The sequence below is a fragment of the Pagrus pagrus genome, assembly GCF_965226575.1.
Source record: "Pagrus pagrus genome assembly, chromosome: 16".
In the NCBI taxonomy this organism is placed as follows: Eukaryota; Metazoa; Chordata; class Actinopteri; order Spariformes; family Sparidae; genus Pagrus; species Pagrus pagrus.
In genome coordinates, this window is record NC_140200.1 from 3,137,417 (window position 1) to 3,162,790 (window position 25,374).

General features: G+C 43.2%; 2 protein-coding genes across 2 annotated transcripts; both read right to left on the reverse strand.

The window, feature by feature from the left end:
• Positions 1-3,216: 3,216 nt before the first annotated feature.
• LOC311271871 (26S proteasome regulatory subunit 4) lies at positions 3,217-9,780 on the reverse strand. Its single transcript, XM_084377815.1, has 11 exons — positions 9,739-9,780; positions 9,150-9,203; positions 8,741-8,837; positions 8,373-8,497; positions 8,099-8,284; positions 7,695-7,823; positions 7,429-7,525; positions 5,877-6,066; positions 5,071-5,222; positions 4,468-4,622; positions 3,217-3,582 (listed from the first exon to the last, which is right to left on the reverse strand). Exons 1-11 carry the CDS (start codon positions 9,739-9,741, stop codon positions 3,448-3,450), a joined length of 1,323 nt encoding a protein of 440 aa, XP_084233941.1. The 5' UTR covers positions 9,742-9,780; the 3' UTR covers positions 3,217-3,447.
• Positions 9,781-13,865: 4,085 nt separating this feature from the next.
• Positions 13,866-25,134, reverse strand: kcnk13b (potassium channel, subfamily K, member 13b). Its single transcript, XM_084377575.1, has 3 exons — positions 24,413-25,134; positions 19,027-19,814; positions 13,866-15,608 (listed from the first exon to the last, which is right to left on the reverse strand). Exons 1-3 carry the CDS (start codon positions 24,747-24,749, stop codon positions 15,453-15,455), a joined length of 1,281 nt encoding a protein of 426 aa, XP_084233701.1. The 5' UTR covers positions 24,750-25,134; the 3' UTR covers positions 13,866-15,452.
• Positions 25,135-25,374: the final 240 nt, after the last annotated feature.

The window sequence follows — 25,374 nt, forward strand, 5'->3', positions numbered from 1 at the left end:
TTTTTTTATTACTGACGGTAATTATTTATACGTGTTTTTTTTTTTTTTTTGGTGGGAGACGGAAGGAAACTGCGACAGGTTTTCATTGGTGCGGGGTGAATGTTTGATAGGCTCGATACGGGATGTGCGCAGACTTACTATTGGCTACGACAAAGTGTGGCAGGCCTGCGTGAGGCGCACAATGAAGCGTGGCAGGGCTGCTGCTGCTGCTGCTGTCTCACCGAGGCTTGTTTGCTTTTAGTTTTAAAACCTCCTGAATGTGAACACGGTCAACTTTTAAAGAGTGACGACGCAGGATTTCATTTGGCAAAAGCAAGAAGTTGTTGCACACAGAAGTCCTCCAGCCTGTTGGAGGAGGTGTGTGCCTGACATGAAGCACCACCCTGTGGACAGACTGTGGACATCAGGAGCAGTTTAGAGAAAGTGTCCTGTCTGAACTCAGTGGCCCTGTTGTCTTAAATTCACTGAAAAGTGTATGTAGTTTGGTGGGCTGCTGAAATGCTTCTCCCCCCCCCACTCAAAGGGAAGGAGGGCAATTAACTTCTGAACACATTGTTAACAGCTCACAACCTGTTTTACAGACCTTCAAGGCTTAATTACTGTCCTGAAACACTGAAACCAGACTGTGGTATCTGCCCCGCAGCCCCAAAACAATGCTTTGAAGTGGGCTGACCGGACCGCTCCCTGTGCGTCCGTATCAATCAGTACTTTACTGTGTTTCAGGCTACTTGATGTCCTGCACAAGTCATAAATACTCTGTATTGACTGTACATACTCTCACATTCATACTTCCTTTTTCTGTACGTTGTTCTCATGGCTTACGGCGCCTGCTTTCCTATTTTAAATTTTTTTTTTAAAAGGTGCAATATGTAGGAATTTCAATGTTTTAAAAACCCAGAATGTTAGGAAATAAGAGTTTTGTCGATATCTTAATAACGTCTATGGATTTGTGTTTACTTTAGTTAGCGCGCTAACCAGCTAGCCACGGCCCCATCCTGTCTCTCAGTACCACTCTTGAGCTCCCAGTCCAGACAGCTAACTCCTGCTAGTTAGCTCGGTTAGCCATGCAGCTAGCGGTTACTTTGGTATTGTGCTGCTTACCATCGTTCATCAGAAAATAATAATAGTAACGCTGCTTTTAAAAACAACCTAAAAGATTTAAATCAGTCATAGAAAGCTTTTAGGATGCATAAAGTTTATTTTAACAACATTATAACAGGGAAGTGTATTTGTGCTGTGCCTCATTTTATGTGCATGTATCTGCATGTCATTAATCATTTTAACCTGATATGGTTTCACTCTGGACTCCAGGAAGAGCAGCTGTTGCACTGTTTACTGCTGATGTGGATCAAAATAAACAGAAAAGAAAAACAAACCTCTTCATTTTTCCATGTTAACATGTTAAAGATTCCCAAATTAAAGCACAACGGAGCACATCTCTCTGTGCAGTTCAGTCTGAGGTCCTGGCCGTGTGCAGTCCCTCTCATCAGGTCGAGTAAACTCTAACTGAAGTTGAGCTACTTCATGCGTTAATCTGCTGGAACTAATCGGGACTTTCTTACCGAATTTGTTCAGCGTTTTGCCCTGTTTAGCAGGAGAAACAGCTATTACATAAGCACACGTACATTTTTCTCGCTGCTTTGCACAAACACTTATTTCTTCCACTCTTTGACATTCACAATGAGGAATCCGGCCCAGTTTTACCAGCCGCTGACAGGAGACGCCGGCACATGTTAAGTTTTCTTTTTAACTACATTTACTGGAATTGGCAGTCGCTCGGTTCACTCACCTTAAACCCCTTCTTACCCTTTAAAGACGCTGAATAAAAAAAGGGCCCGAGGTATTGAGTGTGAATTAGTCAGCACCCACACAAAATGTTTGAGTATACTAATGATTGTAGGATTTGCACAACAAACACATTCATCCTGAGTCGATCTTCGCCGTGTTCAGACGATACAAATGAAAAGCAACTTTTTGCTAAATACGTGGCGTGTTAGAAGGTTTTCTCTTGAAAGGCCCTCATCCTTTGACGTGTTCGGGGACTCATCTTAAAAGCCTTTTTATGCAGAGCACAATCTGTACACATCGTGAATGAACAGCAATGTGGATGTGACATTTCAGAGAATGCCAACACCATCATCGCCCCCCTCTCCCAACATCAGTATCTTGTGTGCTCACGGGGGCGGTTTAGAAATACCCAGCCCAGAGTTTGCCTTGAGCTGACAGGGCAAACGCCTCATTAGAACGCACACCCCTCTTCTTGTAACCCTCCCAGCCTCTCCGGCCCAACACGCCACGCTTGATTTAAATGGGGTTTTTTTTTTTTTTCTTTCTTCCATTTGCTGAATGTGCTGCGATGTATGAGCTGCGGTTGAAATGCGTGACTGATTTAATAAGGAGAGAGTGTTTCCGTGGAGGGGGGCTGCAGCAGGAGCTCGAGCCCAGAGATGGCCCCCGTAAAGTGGTTCGATGCCTGCTGCAAGGGGGCCACTTTCTGCTGAGCACTGAGTTACACATGGCTCCACATCAGGAGGAATTAAATCAGCGCTGCCGTTCTCCGCATGTCAGGACTGCAGCAAGGGGCAGCTTAGCTTGGATTTACTTAACCGTGCTGTAATAACGTAAAGGCTGGTTTGAATAGAGGACAGCAGAATCAAAGCACAGGCTGCACTCATCCCCCTGCCTTGTGCAGAAAAAACCAAAACATGCAGCAGAATTCACTCCTCTATTGCTAAGGAGCAGTTATTTTAACACTTGAGAGTAGAGGAAGTTGCTACAGTCGGCGTGTTTTATCTCATTCTGTAACCCTGAGATTTAATTATGCGTATGTGCTCAGTCGTCAAAGTGTGTGGGAGTCATGTGGAATATTCTAGTAATTAGTGAAGAATGTGTCTTTTTAAAAGAGGAGGGGATGGGCGACTCCTTCAGGCTCGTGAAATAACAGGTATAACGTCCTCAGGTATGCAAGAAAGACAAGTAAGGTAAAAAGTAAACATTGTTCTGCATATTGAAACGATTGATTCTGTTAGTGACACCAAGGGCGACAACAGGGACTGAATTAATTGAATAATTCATGTGATTAATTATCTAAAGATATTACAGCGCAGCGACGAACTCGATATACAGGAATCGAATATGAAGCAGACGGCAGACAGATGCCGCCTGCCTCCGAACAAACAAGATTTGTGAGGGTGCAAATAAAAAGAATAAAAAACAGATGAGTAACACCTTTTATTTTTTGTCCTTTTTATTTTTATTGTCTTTACACATAACGGTAACAGGAGAGTGGGATAAAGCCAGACATGACGTGCACAAAATATATCAAAACTCTCTCTGGGGGAGACAGACAACTCAACTGCTGCCTCCTCTCTTTCACACAGCGATAGATAGAGAAGGGGTGGGGGATGGGATGAGGGGGTCAGAGTGATGAAGTTAAAGTTTTGAAGGTTAGAGGTAAAGCCCCTCCGGCGTGCCCTCCTGCTTCTTGTACAGGACGTTTTCCTTGGACTTCTTGAAGTCTTCGTTGGTGACTTTCATACGGCGCTCGCGTAGAGCCATGAGGCCGGCTTCTGTGCAGATGGCCTGGAGGACACAGTGAGGGGGAGAAACACAAATGGAGGGGAACAAGGGTCAGGCTGCAGTTTGACTTAAATAAAAGAATCACACTATGTAGACATGAGACAACAAGGTAAACTAGTAACTCATGCCAAGAAAACACAACAGAAGGGGGATTAAACTAGTAAAATGTGGAAGCAGCTGGTGTGTAGAATAACCAGAGACACTACTATTACTTTATTTGACCTCTCAGACCCACAAAAGTGTTGGACAATCACACATGAGAGTTGTGGTTGAGGCATCAGCATCAGACAAATCTGTTTCTGCTTAATTCCAGTTATTGTTAATGACTGACATCATTTCTAAGATGATGTTGATGATGTTGTGGAAGTTAAGAAACGGAGTGTAATTCTGTCAGACTCCACAAGAGGGCAGCAGATGTAAAGCTTGAAAAGTACAGTAAACACTCTGGATTGATGTTTTTGAAAGGAGGATGTAACACAATTAAATAAGTGTTGATGCTACAATAATGTGGAATTGTTGCTCCCCTTCAAACAGCTTCATACTGTTTTCTCCTTTCTGCTGAGCCACAGTGTGAGCTGGCTCGCTGCCAACAACTCACACAATCAATAAGTGGCTGGAGTCAGAGACAGAGTACATCTACAGGGCCGGGGCCGGTTCGATTGGACAAAACCCTCTACGAGGCTGCTTACACCGCTCTTATGATAAGACAGTGTCCCTCCATAGAAGCCAATACATCTGGAGGAGTGAAGTACAGACCATCTGGAGCTATAAACCTGAACGGCCACATGCACTGAAGCTGCACCTTTCAAATCTTAAGATCAGTGTGGCTGGTCGAGTGTCTCCGTGATCAGAGAGCAGCCACCTGTGAGTGGACAGTGCCGCCCTTACCTTAATGTCTGCTCCTGATAGGTCATCTTTAGCCAGGATGAGGTCATCGAGGGTGACATCATCTGCTACTGTCATGCGGCTGGTGTGGATCTGAAAGATCCTCCTTTTGGTCTTCTCATCCGGCAGGGGAAACTCGATCTTACGGTCGATTCTCCCTGAGGAGGAGGGAGGAAGAAAACAGAAATGTCATAACCTGCTGTTGAAGGGCTTCTTACAGTCATCTGGCAATTTTAAATGTTTGTGACATTTTATTCAGTGGAAAAATGCAAATATTTAAAAACAGATTTCATGCATAAACATAGCAGTGTGCCAATTAATCAAACCCTGATCATGTTTGGTTAATTTATCAAATATTATGAAAGCAATTAAGGAAGTTCCTCTGCCTGTGGGGATGCTGCCTGCATTTTACAGTTTACAGTAGAGCATCTGAATAACTGATTTCATCATCAGTGATCAGCTGATCATATGAACTGCAATCTGTCTTGGTGCACAATTGGTGCAAGTCTAAATGAATTAAATAATTCACCTATAAACCTATAATAATAATAATAATAATAATAATAATAATAAGGTAGAATAAGACTCATTCAGACCCCCACTGACCAGGTCTGATGAGGGCTGGGTCCAGAGTTTCTATCCGATTGGTGGCCATGATGACTTTAACGTCTCCCCGCGAGTCGAAGCCGTCCAGCTGGTTGAGCAGCTCCAACATGGTCCTCTGGATCTCCCTTTCACCGCCAGAGTTGGAGTCATACCTACACGACACAGACAGGAAACATTCATCTTAAGAATTTATAGAATCCACTACATCGACCTACATCCACCCTTCAAGGACTTCCATCCTGCAGTCTTGTTTTCACTAACCCCATTTAGCTGAGTTGTTTGCTGTCTTTTCTGTGCGAGGGAAAAAGCCTGGCCACATCTACAGCACAAGCTCATTTATTATTTACGTGAGTCAACATCCAGCCAAAGTCATTGATTCAAGTCAGCCAATATCCTACCAAGCAGTTTTACTGTCTTTATTTTTACATTATGCTAACAGGAAAGGTCAAACAGACAAAGATTTTGACTTTATATTTTCTACACTGTGTTGTTCTCACCAATCCTCTGTCATCATTTATTCAATGAAAGAGAGGGGAAAAGCTACAGCTACTGCATTAAATCACACTCCTGATACCTGAATTACAAACTTTCAAAGTGTAATGTACATACTCAGCCCTACTTGTTAATATGCCCTCAAGCACTGAGTAAAAATAAAACTGCAATATATTAAAGCCATAGCCAGGTATCACACTTACTCAATCGACACCTTGTCATACACCTCTGACTCCTCACACCATATGTGACATTATCACTGCTCCAAGTCTCTCACGTTCTCTCTAAAATAGCTTCGAGCAGACGTTTTGTACCTCTTGGTGCCGATGGCATCGATCTCATCGATGAAGACGATAGAGGGTGCGTGCTCTTCCGCCACCCTGAAGAGCTCTCGGACCAGCTTGGGCCCGTCGCCGAGGTACTTCTGGATCAGCTCTGAGCCCACCACGCGCAGGAAGGTGGCTGATGTCTGATTGGCTACGGCCTTGGCGAGCAGTGTCTTACCTGGTAAATGCAAAACAAAGTCATCATGGCAGCATGTGGCAGTAATAGATGGTGATGATATAAAGAAGGGAGGCATCTATATTTCTGTCTTGTCTAGTCAGTGTATTCACTGCGCTAACCCTGACAACAGTGACAAAGTGATAATCTATCTTTTATATTCAACTTTAAGGTGGTAAAGGTTCAAAATACAGCTTGCCATCCGCAGCACTGCAGCAACTTGAGACTATCACAGCTCTTATAGTAGGATTACAGGTAGACACAACTCACAACTCTCTCCTTATTCTGACAATAATCATGTCATCTGTGCATGTTGCTCTCAAAGATGGTAAAATAATGTGCTCTGTTATATTCTAATGGTAACCTTGATGGTGTGTACTTCTTTATAAACGCACTGAGAAGACAACACTGACTGTAGAGCACCTTCATCTGTGGCATTACTGACAGGCTGTAGGAGGTTAGTGACATTTTTTACCTTCCCTGTTGCGGTGCCCTTTACAAAAAGGTCCCTAACGGCCAAATGGAATTTGCCAGTGATGTCAAACTGGTAACAAGACCTTCCTGTCTGGATTTCACTTAAAAAATACTTCACATAAATGTGACTGAACTGGAAAATCAAAGGGAAGGGTACAAGTTTAGATGTCATTCTGGCAGCACACACTTGGAACTTATTGTTTGGGGAATAAATATGTGAATGACATCACAGATTACTGTCTATAAGTAGGAGATCACTTTCTGATGATTACTAGTTTAACATGGAGCGCATGAATCAGCTGATTTTATTTGTCCAGTCTTCAGTTATCTTTCTTTATATCTCCACAACACGAGTAAGGAGGTAACAGTTTCATTATTGTGCCAAGCCATCATGGTATGTGGTTTATAGTCCATGTACGCAGATTACACATTACGTAGATTTTTGAAGTTTGGCCCAGAAACTTTTAGCCATTAGCAACATGTGCTGAGGGTTAGAACACCTGCCTGAGTCCTTTAAATCACTTGTTTGGATACCCAGATGTTTGAGTGCTTTGAATGTTGAAATATAGCCACGGCGGAATTTATCGAATCACTTCTCCAACTGCACTAGTTTGTTATTGTTATATTTATTTAGTATTTTTCAATTTCATAACGTAAAAGATGGTTTCCTGTTTTATAGCCTATAGTGATACATATCAGTATCCCTTTGTTTTTATACCTACTGTAATGAACACACACCGAACTGTGATTCCTAAACCAGGGTATGAACACAAATGGGATTTCTGTGTACCATCACAAAACTATAAGGAAGTCTTGCCTGGGGATTGTAGCCCAATAAAAATATCAATTCTGCTGGAGTTTTACGAGTACATGTTTAACAGATGCCCCTACCTGTGCCAGGTGGTCCGTATAAGATCACGCCTTTGGGGGGCTTGATGCCCATCTCTTCATAATACTCTGGATGTGTGAGAGGCAACTCCACTGACTCCTGCATATCATAAGAAAATCAAACAGTCAGCCTCAGTTTCTAAGGAAAAATGTCAATGTATAGTTTTACTCGACTCTCTGATTTAAAATCATTGACAAATGCATTTTTAAGATAACAGTTTAGTCTCTGTTTTTTTGACATGACAAGATGAAGCACTTTTGTGACAAACCTTGATCTCCTGGATCTGATTGTCCAGACCTCCAATGTCAGCGTAGGTTTCTTGTGGGGCCTTCTCCACTTTCATCACTGTCACCAAGGGATCAGTGTCATCCATCAGCACCCCAATCACAGCATGAACCTAAACGTGGTGCACAAAACAGGACAATTAGTAAAGTTTTTTATTTACTACAATCAAGAGGAGAGGAGGCTGGAAATGTGAAAATGTATACATTTTAATTGAAAAGTGTTTTGGTGAATTGTAGGACACTTGCTGAGTATAGATCAATGACTAGTCACTGCATTACTAATCATTGATCTATAGGCACATAGTTCAGAAATACTACAAACTAATTAGTCAAATTAACTTATTTTTAAAGAGGTAAACCTAAAATAAGGATTCTCACTGATTATTACCTTGTGGTTGAGCAGGACAGAGCAGCCTGGCTCCAGCAGATCCTTATCCACAAAGGACAGGATGCTGACGTAGTGCTCAGATCCCACTGAGGTGGAAACGATGGCGTGGTTGTCATCGATGATTTCTTCTAGAGTACCCACAGACATGGGGGTCCCGCGCAGGTCATCTACCTTTGACCTCTCCTCCTGTATAAAAGATAACAGGATTAAAGTGTCTACATTAAACCCAAAGATACAGGGCAAAAGTAAGTGAGGCAGATAAATAAGGACTCACCTCCTGTTTTTCCTCCAGAGGCTTCATCTGCTCCTGGTTCCTGATGAACTCCTCCTCCATCAGTAGGTAATCTTTGATCCGCTCCTGCTTCAGCAGCTTTAGGCGGCACTGAGTGTGAGGGGTGACTGAAAGGCAAACACAGGACAGCATTTGTAAAGGCTACAGTCGAAACAATTACAAAAACACCTATTTGATTCAACGTCAAGTAGACTTTGCCTTTCCTGTCAATATCATGCATTTTCAGCTCTCACCATTTATTTTAGATTCTTTCTCTTACCTAACAACTCTTGTTATAACTAACTTAACTTCAAAAAGGCCACCGGACAGACATAACACGTATTCACAACTCTGCTTTATCACTTCCTTACCCAATGGTAGTTTGCTAGCGGCATCTGGTCCCTTGGTCTTCTTCTTTTTCTTGCCAACTCTGGTGGGAATAGGAGGCTCATACTTCTTTTTCTTATCCTTCAATTGGCACAAAGTGGGGTGACATATATCAGAAGAGGTTATAGGCAGAAACACATACATAAAGTTTGGACTGAAGTCTGTAGTAGACCAGTGTTTAACAAACAGCATGAGCAGCTGCTGGACAAATATGGAGAAGAAAGAAAAGAACAAAATATCTGAGAATACTATACAGAATCATTATGATTTAATAACTGGAAGGTTTGCCACTTATTACAGCCCCAGTTGTCATTTCAAACCGTCCTGACATGATAATGTTTAGCTACCAAAACAAGTTCAGACATTAGCTGGCAGAAGCTGTGTCATTCTCACCTTGTCATCCTTCTTGCCTCCCCCTGGACCGTGTCCTCCACTCTGGCTTTGACCCTAGGAGAATATCAGGCATATGTTAATAAATCTGAGAGGAAAAGACGTTTTCAGAATATTTTGGTCCTGATGGACAGCGATATCCAATCTTAAAAAGCTAATTAGCTGTGTACAGTGTTGCTAGCTTAGCTCCGTTACCTGCAAAAATAGCTCAACTCAACACGTTGACATGAGCTTGCATTAATGCGAAGACAAACTCTGTCACATTAATGTCATCCACGAAGAAATATGACACTTAAATAATCGAAAAGGGGAAAAGCTGCCGCTCCATTATGAATGACTCCGCTAATTAAAGCTAGGGTAACGACAGCAGCCAACGGAGAAAAAAAGCTAACATAGCTAGCATTCGGCGAGTAGGCTCTTACCTACTGTTAATTCCGTTATTACTTCACAAACAAGACACAAAACCACATATAACTACATGACAGCGCGGATGTTAACGTTAAAAGCCCTATGGTTTATGTTGTGCTGGCGAATAATACGTTTTTAGTAAAATAAATATACGAGCCGGACAGAAAATTGCTTGCTCACTTACCATTGTTACTTGTCGCTCTGAAGTGACGTCAGAGGGTACGGCTCGTCTAAAGGGCCAAACACTGGGAGAAAAGCGGGTCGCTTGTCACCTGTAGCTTTTCACCCGAAAAATGCTTTTAGCACAATACTGTACTGTTATGGTTTAAGTTAAAAAAATATTTTTGTTAATTTAACAAATAAAACCATTAGTTTTTCATGCAAACATTGACTTTAAGTCGGCCAGCTTTTTTTTCTTAATATTTCTTATATTTCATTTTTAAAATAACATCTTCTACATTATGGCAGCCATAAAGATTTTGTTGACACATTTCCTGTACATTAAAATAAAATCTATTTAGAATAGGCTATATGTTGTTGGACTAGATTATAATATGATGACATCATACTCTACCTTCAAGTTGATTTCCAGTTTGCCTCCACAGTTGTCTGCATGTGTACAGACTTCAGGGTCTCATCTGCTGTTTTAATCAAAATGCTCCTCGAACTTCATTAAACTAATTATAATGAACATCACATGCGTTGTCATGGATACATTTAGGCTGACTGTTATTCCTGTGAGCCCTCAGAAGAGGATGTAAAGAAGCACACCGTCAACAGAATCCTGTGTTTTCAACAAGACAAGAAAGTGAGTTTATTTTATGTTTTGAAGATGAACAAAAGAACCAGCATTCTCAGTACTTCACGGTGTTGCACACTCGCTTAATAAACCTCCAGAAAACAATGTTTGCCTTAAATGTGTTGCTGGACAAAAGCATTTTTCACTGTGTACATGTTTGACAGGCAGCACGTGCCACCTGGAGCCTTGATTTTCACAGAGATTCTTTAATTTGCTTGCTTGTTTTTACCCTCCCCTGTCACACTCTTGCATGCCAACCATCCTAATCAAGTCATTAAGACTACAAGCTAATTGTTCAGGGCTGTCAGTAGTGGTGTAGTCCATATGGTCTGTCCAACTGCAAAGCTGTTGCCACTGAACCTAACTGGGGTCAGATTCAATATCAGTGTGCTTGCTGTCCAAATTAGCTTTATATTACATATCATATCATGTATAAATTACTGCTTGTTCCCATAGTTGTCATGAGGATAATACAGCCACTTTCATTTTTCCTCCGTATTACTCACAATGTAGTCAAACATCCCATTCAGCATGTCGTAAATCAGCTATCGGGTCCTCACACCTTTTGTGAACATAATAAAAAAAATAGCCACCTATGAAGTTTAAACTAACTGAACTATGAATGGTATCAGCGCCTCTGCAGCTCAGCAGATTCAACCACACGTCCTGCATGATTGTTCCAGTAGAGTGTGTTTGACTTGTCCCCAACTCAGCGGAGATGACAGCGGTGTCAGTAACTCTCTGGGAGTTGTCGTGACTCAGAAAAGAGCGTTGACAAAGAGTCTTTGTATGTCTGCATCTGTGCGAGTCTGGCTCGTAGCACACACACACACGCATTTGTGCATGCACGCACGCACACACACAAACAGACAGGAACACAGGCATTTGTTCAAAGCTATTATTATCTGTGTAGGCACAGCTTCTCTGACATATTCTCTGATTCTCTATTAGGCGATTTTGTGTGAGTTTGTGTTTGTAGTGTGCATGTGCATGAACGCTGGCAAAGGCAAAGCAACATCTTTGTGCAGTTTTGTGTATCAGAGTATTCAGTCTGAGGTGAGATTGTCTCCATAGCGAAGAGTGGGCACTGTGAGATTCGAGTTATTTTTGCCAGTTTTGTTATTCTGCATGAGACATTGGATTTCATTATTAAGGGATTTTTTCATGTCCATGATGTTTCATCCCTCTCTCACTTTTAAAGAACTGGCTTGCTGAGTCTGTAGCTGACATCTCGGTGTTAGTACTGACGAGAGCAAAGTGTTCACATGCAGGTCAAGGACGTACAGACAAGGCAGACTTTGATTCACATCTTTAGTATCTCTTGAATTTGGAAGAGCAGAAAGCTGCAGACCGATTGTTTGAATGAGCCCTGCCCACACACAGGACACATATTCAGTTTACAGTGATAATGTTTGACAGAAGCAGGTTTTCATTTCCAGCCAGTGACAATTTTTTTTTGTCAATGTCAGCTATTTGCTAATTCTAGCTCCACGAGGTGTTTTCAAACGCTGTCCCCGGCTGACTTTTTCTTGTTTAAGATTCTTCTTCATGGCTACAACCATATTGAGTTAAAAGACTTGGGCATAAGCTGCATGCATGGCTGGGGCTGCTGTAGAGTAAACCTAATGATACATTAAATCTGGCTACCTAAAACCTAAAATCTGACAGCATCCTGGACTGCCTTCAACACAGTGGGGAAACACGACATAGTGGATGTGAGTGCTAATGATGTGCTCTTAGGTCTTGGAGCTAAGACCAATCCCAATACACCCTTTCCCCTGGCACTTAGGTTTAATCTTACATTTTGTTTTTTGTCACCTGGTTGTAGGGTGTCCAGATTCTTGTTGGGATAGAGGGGTAGAGCGATGTGCTACATGGCCCTCCAAATGGAGTTTTTTCAGAGGCACACTTCAATCCAGGTTTTTTTTCTCCAAACTTTTTTACGATTTCAATCTATTTTGGTCCTTTTCTTTATAACAAGCATAAACAATTGCTATAAGTCTGCTGATGTTTGGTAGCTAACTCATGTTATGTTGTAATTGCTGATTTGTGCGTGCTGTCCCGCATTTTGACGAATATCAATGTTGCAGTACTCCCCCCTTTGATCGTTTATGATAGACTGGTATGGAAGGAGCACAGTTGTCAATGTTAGCCTATAAGGCACCGCTAGTGACCAGGTAATGATGCACTGTTATTTTTTAATTTGCTGTCCTATCTCCACCAAAAAAATGGCAAATCGCAAAAATGCCACAATAGTGCCCTCTTGAGTGCCCCTACGGTAGATAAAACATGATGTAGTTCCCTCGAGGCTGCCCTTCCAGTGGACAAAATGTGGTGAAGTGACCTCTTTTCACTATAAATATATCAGTATATAAGTTTGAGCAAGCTGGTGCCCGTTTTATTTTTCTGCCCCTCAAACATCCACCACTGCTCGTACTGTTAAGGTGCCAATACTGACTGGAAAATATATGCTTGGGAAAGAGGTTTAGAAAATGGTCACTTACATTCGGTGTCTCTCTTTCTTATACAAATACATACATTCTTTACTCTGCATATGTTTCATTAGAGCCGCGTGCCGTCTGAATCTCACCTCCTTCTTCTCAGTTTGTGCTGTGGACTGAAAAGGATTTTGCAGCAGATGACTCACAGATATATTTTTTTTTTTACAACCATTGGGAATCCTCTTAAAACTTCAAGTAGACTCTGTACAAAAATATGATATCATTCTAACATCTTTCTGCAGGTTTGCTTGCTTTTAATCAAGAAAAATGCTAAGGAAGGCTGGCTCGTCGCTCTCTTGATCAGGAAAACATACACATTTAAGTTAGATAATCCAAAGCCAAGCTGGTGACGTCAGAAGTGCAGACTGGAGGATTTTTTCACCCTGCAATTTCCCTCTCAGATGCATTTACAAGGAAAATGAAGTTGCCTATACCGTCTTCCTAAATTGAGCATAATATAGCGGTCGACAAGTGGTTCTCCCTCTTGGTTGAATCAAGGTGTATCATGAAGAGTCTCAGTCTTTCTGTCTGCTTTGTTCACTGCACTTACTGTGAATCCAGACAACTGTAAAAAAAATAAAACTGAAATGAATAACACAGCTGAGCTAAAATCAAATAATGAGTCCTGGAGTGCCTTTTTTTTCCCGCTGATTCTACGTCTACGTGCACGGACAACACCGGGGTGGGAAAATGTCTGTGTTTGGAGACCGTGCAACCACAAAGTAAACAGCAGACTCACATAATAGGTTTCATCTCAGACTCAGAACAGCAACCATTCAGCTGGAGATAGGTCTGTTTGGTTTGTAATGAGATTCTTCTGGGTGTTTTTTGTCTTCTATTTGCCGTGATTATAAATGAGAACACTGCCGACGACGGGAAGCTTTTGAACAGGATACAATGCGCCTGTGTCTGAGTCGTGAATGATGTGAAAGAGGACTAATTGTGAAATTATGCATGCATTATCCATCATCAGGTTTAGTTTTTATGTAATAATTACCGTTAGACACAAAAAACCAAGAAACATTTTTATGAAAGCGATATTTTTTTTCTCATTACAGTCACAGATACAGCAGAGTGGACGTGAGTAGAGCCGTAGTAAAAACAGTGAAGTGCTGTGGGTGAGTGGAAGTTGCGGTTAGGCGTGAAGTAGCATGTAGTGCATCAAGACTTTAAGGCTGGTGTACGAGGGCGCTAGGCAGGTGTTTTTATCACCATGGAAACTGAAAATCCCTCGCCCGGGAAGGATTCCTGCACACCGCTGATCCAGATGTGACACTCACAACAAACTATCATGCATCATTCATGTAGACATGGTTGTTGGCAGGGAAGCTGGCTGAGAGGGTTTGATTTTAAGCTGTAGCTGCTGAGGGTCAGGAAAAAGGTGCGTTACGTAGTCATGGCCCAATTTACACCTGGAATACATCTGCATCACGGGTCTTAAGATCACAAGTGGACAGCTCTGAGTATGTCTGTCCACACCTGGCACTAGATCGTGTCTCCACATGCGTCTCGAGTGAACACTTGTGGTCGGCTTCCTTGCTCTATATGCAAATAAACATGTGCATGGTTTCTGTTTCCGAGGCCCTGTTCAGACCTGGTATCAACAAGCATCCTCAGTACTAAGTACAGGTGTGAAAGCCCTGTATCATGTTAGTATTAACTTACCGTTGAACTAGTAATCACAATTTCCCCAGACTACCTTACAAATTGCATGATTTTAAGGGTTGTTGAGTGAATAGAAAATTAACAAACTTTGTGAAACAGCTACGCCACTTTTTAATACTGTACCTCTGCCTTCTTGTAAATTCTGCCATAAACGCGACACATTAAGTTGTTTCATTCCTTGTAAAAAGATTGACTTTTCACATCGTACCAGCCGTGTATCTAAAGTCTAAAGTGCATCTTGCCAGATCAAACTATAGCAACTAATTTCACCATTTACACAAAGTTTATGACAGATGACAACATTTTATTGATGGTCAACATGTTAAATTTTACAAAAAACAGTATCTAATATAGGCTATTTCTTCATCGCCTGTGGAGAAATTCCCCAGACTCCCTTAAAAAATCACTCAATTTACTAAGTTGTTGTGTTAAAAGAAACTTTTCAAACTTTTTAAACACCGTCTTCAACAGATGCTTAACTATTTGGGCCTTTTTGTTAATTCGGCAAATGTTTCATATGAAATTACTGCTTTCTTTGTACCAGTGATGCACAATTTTAATTGCAGATAGAGCGAGAAAGTTAGATATGATCGCAAGTGGTCACTCGAGACGCATGTCGAGACACATTTTAATGCAGATTGATAGCTGTCCACCTGTGATCGGCTCACTCGGGTTGGATGTTAACACCGGATGTGAATTCCTTCCAAATGTAGTCCGAACATTCGAGATCATCCTGTCCTCAATGCGTCTCGAGTGCAGTCACACCTGTACTTAGAGAGGTCCCACTTGTGAGGACGTATCTTATTGTCAGGTGTAAACATGGCAATAAACGAATCTCCTTTCTTCAGGGAGGCAGTCCGCAGTGTCACGTTGTCCTTGAACTCATCCTCTTAGCCTTTTTGTATCCTTTATAAAGGACTCATGCTGTTTCCCCTATCTGTCCACGCTAGTCTCTGCCAGCCGGTTGTTCATGATGCCGAGGGCGCCCACCCCTCCCGAGAATCCGTTCTGACGTGAGCTGGAGCTGGACTGGCGCGGGTGCCCGATGGCCATCTCCGAAAGCTGCTTCTGCATAATAGCCAGGTTCACCTGCAGGACAGAAAACAGATAAAGAGAACAACAGATGAGGAAACATTTGTTCTCTGCGTTTGAAGCGGTACCTGTGACCAGTGAAAGTCTTGCGAAACAAGCGTGTGTTGGCGTAAGCACATCTGATTTCACAGGTGTGATACGAGGCTAGCAGATGGTGTTTTCCTCTCCTCAGGAGTGCCGATTCAAGTGAACAAAGACGACTGAACAAGTGTGACTGACAGAAACCAGACATTTAGTCTCCCGCACACACACACCAACCCTTCCCTTTCAAATTTCTCTTTAGAAAGCAATTTGTGGAGAAATTACACAACCGGTGTGTAATGCTGTTTCACTGGGGTTCAGTCAATATTAAATCAAACAGAATGGAGCTGTTTCACACACACTGAAGTGTATTTTAGCTACATTGATCCAGACTAAAATATATCCACTCAACCCCACAGAGGGCTGAGCCTACTTACTTTACAAATCCTCTGACTTTTTACTGTGACGCCACTTTGAGATTGACATTTTGAATTTTTAATGAAATGTCAGATAAATATTGGATGGATTAGCATGAAATTACAGACCCTGGTGTCACCCATAGGATGAGTTTTAATATCTCTGGTGACGTTTCATCTAGCATCATCGTCAAGTGAAAATTTCAAATTGTACAACTCTTATTTAAATAAAACTAATGACATTTACGTCAGCCTCCGAGATCAACGGATGCCAGTTGGAAGAAGGGTGATACAGTACAGAGGTGATCTACAACAGCTCTGTCCAGGACGATGACTTCAGGGATGAGAAGGCGAGACAGGCGGGGAGAAGAGAGAGAGAGACGAGGGCATCAGCAGCGACAAAAACGGCGTGTAGAACCGGAATATTTTAATATAATTTTTATATCGATGAAACCAAGAACTTTTTGGTGAGTTTAATGTTGTTATGGGCAGATCAGAGATTCCCCAAGGTCCTGATGTGACCAGGGATTTCTCAAGGTCTAGGTCTCAGGTCATCAGAAGCTATTCGGTGCACCTGTGATGTTCTCTCCAGCTGACTGATTGCAGCCAGCTGGGAGGCTACATAAGAGGGCTGCAGTGCCCCTGCTCAGTTGGTTGTATGTTTTCAGGGAGTCGACACCATCAGTTGGCTCTCTGCGTTTTCTGTTTGGATGAAAATCTGAGTTGAGTGTGTTTGAGATTTATTTCGGCCAGTTTCTATACATTTGTTTCCCCCCTGATCAGTGTCTCCCACTTCATCTTTGGTTTTTGGGTCCAATGTTTTTTGTTCATCTATCATTTTGATAGAATCAGTGGGTGGCTGTGGGTTTTTATTCCCACCACCACCTTATAGACAGACATTTGGATCTGGATATATGCTGATTTACCTGAAATGACCAAAGGAATTAAATAAAATGTGACATCATAGCGTCCACAGTACAGCGGTGTGATGTTGAACATGTCTTAGGACGACCCTGACCTCATCTTAAGTGTCTGTATCACTGGCCAAGACTATATTATTCATAAAAAAAGTTTGGAGAGAGTTTACTGGAATAAAAATATGCTTTAATAAGTTGACACCAACCCAACTCTTCAGGCTATAACAGATTTCAAGATATGATGCCACTCAATGAAAAGGTCAGTGTATTACCTGCCGCTGCCTCCGCCCCTCCCTCTCGTCTCTCTTTCCAGTACAACATGTACAAAGTCAGTTCTCAGACTTCACAGGCGTCTCCGACATTCAGTTCGAATTGCCATTTTGCTTCACTTCATTCATTCACACCGTATATCGTTATATACTATATAAATCACTGAACAAATCAGTGGGTTCGGACGCCGAGGGAAAACAGGGAAATAACAGTCAAATTGCTGTCAATTGAGTGTTATATGAATTCCTGTTCCAGACAGTCACGCAGAGCTCTCATGTTCGTTCTGAGGCTGATAAAACAGTCCCATTGTGCTGGCTGGGATGTTTAATGTATACACTGTATTCACAAATAATGGACGAGGGAAAGACGGACAGAGAGAGAGAGGAATCTGAGAATGAATGAGTTACACAAGGTAAGTCAGACTAACTGAACTGGGGCTCAGCTTCATTTCAGTGTGGATGAGTGAACAATTATGTACTGACGCATGCACCATAAGAATAAATGTGAATGTGAAGTCTGGTGATTAGACCCTCTGTGACACCCCTTTTTTAAATGCACTTCAGTGGCCGCCGACTCTCTGACGATGCTTATAATCTTCCTTCTTTGTGAATGACATTTGCATGGGAAGGGGACAATTTTGCATCAAATGAATACGTGCAAATAATACCGAGCACTGACATACTTGTTAGTGCAGTTAGAGATGCAGTTCACTCTTTGTGGTTGCTTCCAGAATCACACAGGTTGTTTTTGTCAGGGTTAGAGTCCGTGAAAGCCGCGCTATCCTTTTGTGAACTTGCCCATAACTTGGCCGTAGTCTACAACCATGCTAACGTCCCTGTGCGTCTACCTGGGCGATGTCATCAGCCTAACGTGCTCAAAATTCTTGATTCTTGTATGCTTAGCGGGTGTAATGTTTACCACATTCATCTTAGCTTGTTTGGTTATTAGCATTAAACACAGAGTACAGCTGAGGCTGTGAATCACCATCTTTTTAACCACATCCTTTGCACCATTCAGTCAAATATACATTTATGTTTGTGTTGCTCAATGTTCTGCTGGAAAACCTTGGGTGGGTTCCTTTTCATATGGATGAAACCTTGACACAAGCCACACAGACGAGGTACACTGTTTGCATCGGCTCCTCCAGCACCCTCCCACACCATTTAAACTCAGCTCAAGAGCGGCCCGAGGAATTCCCGAGCAGTTTTTGTGGTGTGGCAGGACACATTGTCCTGCTGCGGAGGCCACTGTCATCAGACAATGCTGTTGCCATGAGCTGTACTTGGTTTGTGACGCTGTTCGGGACTGTACTGTTGTGGGTGGTTGCTCAAGTAGCATCCACCTGAATGCCAGGACCCAAGGTTTCCCAGCAGAACATTGCATTGTGACAAGACGATCGCTGTTATTCACTTCACCTTCAGTGTAAATATGTATAATTTTTCTCAAGTTATTATTGCAAACATTGATTGTATTAAAATTAGTTTGGGTTCATGCTGAGTTTCTGCTTTGAGAATTGTGCGAGGAAGCTGCAACTGAGCATTCAAAATTCAATTCAGCTTATGATGACTGAGAGCAGCGTGAATAAGGAGTTAATGACCACAGTAAACACAACTACAGGGAAGCAAGATTATTGACTCAATGTTATTTCTGCAACTCATGTGAGCAACATAATCAGATTGCTCATGCAGATAAGTAAATATCTTGCATGTAATAACACGTACGATTACATTAGCCAGATGGAGTATAACACACGCTGTCAGCCACGGCCTGCTGCAGCCTCAAATCTCTCACCTTGTTTGCTGCCAGAAAATCCCTCATAGAGATCATCTCTCCGGACATCCTGCGCCCAGTGTCAGTCTCGCTCTCGTTGATGGCGTCCGTCTCGATCGAAGGGTCTCTGCGGGCGCGCAGGTGACCCGGGGCCACCACGTTCCGTCTGGGGTGCCGATGCGGGTGGTGACCTCTCCTGGGGAAACAACATCGGCAGGGGGCCTCCAGCCTCCTCAGCAGCCAGTTCAGGACCTGCTTGATGACGATGGAGATGACGTTGAAGAGGGAGTAGATGCAGCAGACGCCGGTCAGGATGAAGAAGAAGTTGCCCAGCCGGTACGCGGCTGTGGCGTGGCCCTCGTAGACGACTCGCTGGCTGCTCACCATGTCTCCAAAACCGATGGTGCTGAAGGCCACAAAGCAGAAGTAGAGCGAGTCCAGGTAGCCCCAGCCCTCGGCCGCAGAGTACATGAGCGAGGCACAGCAGGACACCAAGATGGCTGCTGCTCCCAGAATGAGCATGACACAGTAGACTGAGGGCTTCCAGCCAGCCAGATCCTCACCCTTCCCTCCCCCACTTCCTCCAGCGCCACCCGATTTGTTTCCCTCGGAGACTCGCCGGCCGTTTTGCGGGAGCACGGCTTTGTTGTGGCGTCGCTCGTGACAGGACTTGAGGACGACGGCGATCACGGTGATGACGCGTTCCAGAAAGAGGTTGAAGAAGAGGATGGTGGCCGCGCAGCCGAGCAGGCCGTAGAACATCAGGAAGACTTTTCCTCCGATGGTGGCAGGAGTGGTCATCCCAAACCCTGGAGACACGCAGAAAAACTGAGCAATGAGCAGAAATCTACGTAGTAACACCGACCTGAGGACAAGATCAAATGAAGGGAATGTCAGGGAGATTAGCTGAGATTGAATAAAAGCATTGCCTTCAATTGTAAAGTGCTTAGTCTTACTCCACGGACACGCACTTACAAATAAAACAGAGCCTTAAGTAAATGAGTGGATCATTTGTAGGGAGAGCGAGTGCAGCCATCGCCTCGAGCCGGCGTACCTTTTAAACCAAACTAACATCCTCTCGGTCATAAACAAAGATGGCTAATTACTGATCTAGATCCAATTCACTGGGTTGCCATTGGTGATGCGCTCTCCCTCTCTGTGTCTTCGCCACTCACTCACTTTAAGAGCTGAGGTGTTTTCAGTCCAAGCACATCACCGCAATCAGTCCCAAAGTGCCGGCTCGTCTAACGTTTCACAGTATTCCCGGCAGTTATTTAGCAACTGAAAGACTCACTGGAGCCACTTCATGGCTCATTTTGAAGATTTTTTCTCTCACTTTCAGAAAAAAGGTTCAGATCCATTTAACTGTTCTTTTTTTCCCTGAGGGGGGAAACTGAGACAGCGTTTGTGTGACGACTTCTCTTTTGTCTCTCATGAAGTGGCAGACGAACAAAATGGGAGTCAAAGCGAGAGGTCTTCTATCGACTGCACCGATCTCAGTGATTCATCCCCCTTTTTCACCCCTCATTTAACACCGAAAGCTCAATGATGCACCGTCTGTCCGTCTGTTCTCCCTTTCCAGTTTATTACATTCAAAACACTGTCGGACATTTGAGCATTTATTGCAGTTTGGTGGCGATTACACAGCTACACGCACTTGTGTTTTGCGGTGCCATGAACCGATTGCATACAGGCTGTGCAGCTTTACATTCTTACAACATGAGAGCTCTTCTCATGAAAAAAAAAAATCAATGTTATTGTATCTCATGTCAGTAAAAACATACTCTGCAGCATGACTAATTGCTCACAGTGCCCGAGGTAGGCTTCTCGTGGAGGATTTGATTGCCTCCACATTCAAATTGGTTCTCGAGCTGCTAATTGGGCTGGAGTTGTCTTCAGAGCACGACGATTAAGCCAAATGGGCTGCGTTTTATAGACATGTTTGTCTTTTCCTGATTGTTTCATAAACTGTCTTGCATGTGATGCTGGTGACGCATTTGGCCTGGTTGATAAAATATACAGCACGGGACAGAAATGAGAAATGAAGATAGCGTGTTGCTGTGTCAGTGTGACACCAAACGCTCTGAACATGGTTGATGTGAATGTGGGTGCTGAGTTGTGCAACACAGCCCTGAGCTTAGCCTCGTGAAGCTGCTTATTTCCTTCTTGCTTAGAGATGCCAGTCTTATATCTGTGAAGCTACAAGCTCACTACCTGACAGGTTATAGTCCAGCACACGACAGCCTGCAGAACCAGGCATGTCATTTTTACACTTTGGTCTTTTAAAGAGGAAAACAAACTGGATATACTGTGTTAATTAGAGACCTTAGGAAGTGCTGTGAGGCTGCCAGGCTAGCCAGTGCCCCCTGTTTCAAGTATTTGTGGTATGCTAAGCTAGGCTAACAGGCTGCTGTTGGTGGCCTTAAAGTGGAAAAGCAATATTTATGGCCATTTCTTGAACATATCTCAACTTTGTTTCTGAGAAATTGTCATTGTCATTTCTGTGGTTGCTGTTGCTGTGGAGAAGACGTCGGTCAGAGGCACAAATCTGCGTAGTGAATTCAATCAAAACCCAAAACGGATGCAAAAATGATCCACAATCCAAAAGTAAATTGATTCCTGCTGTATAGATTTTAGCATCGGCCGTTAGCCGCGCACACAAGAGAATCCAGTCACAGCTCTGTGATTGGACGTGTTTTTCAAAATGCACCTTGGTTGGTGCAGTTAACAGGATTTTACCTTTGACCTATTATCAAAAACTTTTTACTAAGACAGCTTTTAATCTCTTGTACTGATGAACCAGCCAGAAGCAAAATTGAGCAAAATAAGCTTTGATTTTCACGATCTAAGAATCTAACTTATTTTTGCCATTCTGTCTCAAGTGAGTGTCTGTTCTGACCGTGCATTACAAGATTATCCCTCCTCTACTCGTCTGTGTATTGATCCGAACGCTGACACACTCTGAACTCTCCTTGAAGATGCAAAATGATGATGTGTATGTGCTGGATATAGCTGGAGGGCTTTGCCTCCAGCTATATCCAGTGTATAATCAAAGACTGATTAAATTAGTGTCCAATATAATGAAAATTGCCGAGATAGTTGACATGAATTAAATATTAATCATCTCTCTGATTGTTGACTTGCCACAACTGGATTCACAGTAATAAGTAGGATATTGCAGCTTACATTGTCTCTGCAGGAGGTTACAGCGACGATGACATCAAAGGATTTTACGGTGATGAGTCCGTCATCGGTGAGATCAGAGACAGGATGCAGCCTCAGTGAAGTTAATCAGTGGGTACGTTACTTACACTGTTGAACCTCCGACCGGGCCTGACGTGGAGCTGTATGTTGCATCATTCTGAAGCTGCTCATGTAACACTGATCAATGATGCCTCCTCACATTGAAGGTTACATGAACGTTATTTGATGAGACGTGTGATGAAGTCTTTATAGCTCTGCCGCGGGAAAGTGCAGAACGGCTGCTGGGAGACTAGAGGAATACAACGTCTTTGAAAATAGGCATCTTGAAAACTGTCATCAGCTTTCAGGATTTACTGCATTCATCTCTCCTGTTAGGTAACTTGAAAAATCTGTCTGAAATGTGTTCATTTAATGGCTTGATACAGTCTGGCCCCTTCATCACTGTAACTCCCATTAAAACGGTAATGGCCTAAGGCCAGTCGTTTAATCAGAGGGCCTGTCAAACTGTCAATCATCATGAAGCAACTCACTTCAATCAAAGATGTTTAAATGGCACGACGCATCAGGTGCTGAGAAGAAAATAACAGAGTGTGCGAGTGTGAATCGGTGTTATCCACAACAGAAGATCAATAGGTTTATCAGCACTATGTATAACAGTGCTACTGGTTAGAGGGATTGTTCTGTTTCTCTCGACTCTGACTGCAAAACAATCACAGAAGCCTGCAGTGCTCTCAGACAGCCACAGCTGAAATGGAGAACTTGATGTTCAGGATAAATGTTTCTCTGGTGCCGCATTAAATTTCCTTTTCTCAGTCTAGTTTTGTTGAATTAGAGGAATCCATTCACAAGTACCAAGTGGAGACTGAGACATGTTGCACAGCTGGAGTTACAGACAGTTCTTGCAACATAATCTCGACTTGTCAGACACAAGTGTGAGAACAAGCAATTTAGTGATGCACGATATTGATTTCCGATAATTACCCGCTTCTTATGTCATCGTTTTAGCCAACTTCCTGTCCGTTTTTGCAGTTAGCAGTCCCCTCCCTCCTCCCTACATCACCACGTGAACGCGGTGCGGTAATCAGCAGACATAACAGCAAACGGGAGGATCCTGCTCTCTGCGCATTGACGAGCAGACAGGAGCGCTCTGTCCTGATTGGATAAAGTGGGCAGGGATACCAGAAAATGTATTTTCTCTTTTACTGCATGAGCAGGAGGAGGAGAGACGTGGGTTACTGACCAAACACTCTATAACAGTGATAACTGTGAAATATAGAGTAACTTTAATAATAATAATATCACTTACAGCAGCTTTAAGATGACCAATATTAGGTTCCTAACCTGCAGTTTTATGCACACCTGAGGTTAATGCATGTGAGGATGCAGTGATTAAAGGTGGATGGTGTATATAACACAGCTCTAATAAGATTTCCTTGTGTTAAAACTTTTCCCCTCCACATTATTAATCAATCATTTATCAGCAGGATGTATTTCGTGCAACCCCACAAGCATTAATTATGGCTTCATTTCATTCGAGGGGTTTGTGCATGCTGGCTCGCTGCATGGCTCAACAGTGGACCATCATTAATGCTGCTGTGAGAGTCAGAAAATGTTCATGTTGGGGGGCGGCTTGTCATTTGGGTTCATGAAAACTGAGCATTAAATGTAGCTTGATATCAGTAGAGCAGCTCGATTAAATGATGAATCAGTCAGCCGAATTAATCGCCAACTACTTTGATGAATGATGAGTTGTGTCAGTCATTTTTTTAAAGCAAAAGTGGAAAATATTTGCTGGATCCAGCTTCTGAAATGTGAGGATTTTCACCTTTTTTTGACGAGTCCTCTAACTCTGGACAGTTAACTGGACAAAAGAAGCAGTTTGAAGACACATTTTTCACAATTCTCTGACATTTTACAGACCAACAGATGAATTCATCTGCAGAATAATGGCTGATGACAGCAACACTTGCAGCTCTGTATGGGAGAATCTGTTAGACTTCACAAAAGGAAGGAAAACTATGCAGGACGCAATTTTTAACATAGGGAGTCACATTATAGAGGAATTAAAGATGAACATACAACAGCACTCAACTGACAAAGCACAGATAAGTTGTGATAACTGATGTTAAATGGTGGATTTGGATGTTTTCAGATAAAGCTGATGGAGCTAACTGAGATATATGTGCCTGTTTCTCCATCTCACCAATGGTTGACACCACAGTTCCCACGAAGTAAAACGCGCCGGTGAAGTCCCACCGAGGTCTGATTGTGTCCACACGGATGCCCGCTACGTTCGCCTCCTCGTAGTTCCTGAGGAAGTTGTTCAGGTCCTTCTTACTCAGGTTGTACTTCTGGCTGAAATGCTCGAACCTCTGCGTCCAGCGCTCCTTCGCCTCGCGTTCCTTCGGCTGCTCCAGCGCGGAGAAGACGGCGGCCCCGCAGAGGAGGTAGATGACGATGAACAGCGCCAGCAGCAGGAACCTCGCGTTATCCTCGTTTATCGGACCGGAGCCGCAGCAGCAGCCGCTCCGACATGCCATTATGTTGCTGTTGTCACCGCGGGGACGCTGCACTGACGGACCTGTGGCATGGTGCTCTCGAATAAAACGCACAGTCCTCGGAGGAAATCATCATTTTTTACGACAGAAAAGTCCTGCGCAGTAGAGTTTGATTGTTGTTCAAGCAGGTTAACAATCGACTTGTCCATAGCTGTGGATTTGGCATTTTTGCTCATGAGCTTCTATGTGCAGTCCAAGTCCAAACCCTGCAGCCAGGCGCGTCCTCAAACGACTCCTCTCTTCGTCTAAATCGAGCTGCACTCTTCAGTCCAGGGTTGCCAAGATGTTCAGAGATGCGAGCAGCAACCTGTGGATGCAGAGAGTCGTGCTGCTGTGCTCTCCGCTGCTGCCTCTCCAAACAAGTCTCCACCCCTGAGCGCGCGTTTTTACGCACCGCCGATTGACCGCCGGCGCAGGGATCAACTCACAGCCTCCGTCCATTCATCAGTCTTGCTCTGTCAGATCTGATGAATGCAGCTGGTAATCTCCACCTCAGAGCTGAATCTCATAATGAGTCTCAGACTGACCTGACAAATGTTCGACCCGAACCCAAACCGTGGAGGTTTGATTCGGACAATATAGAGCGCGTTTGCATAGTGAGATCAAT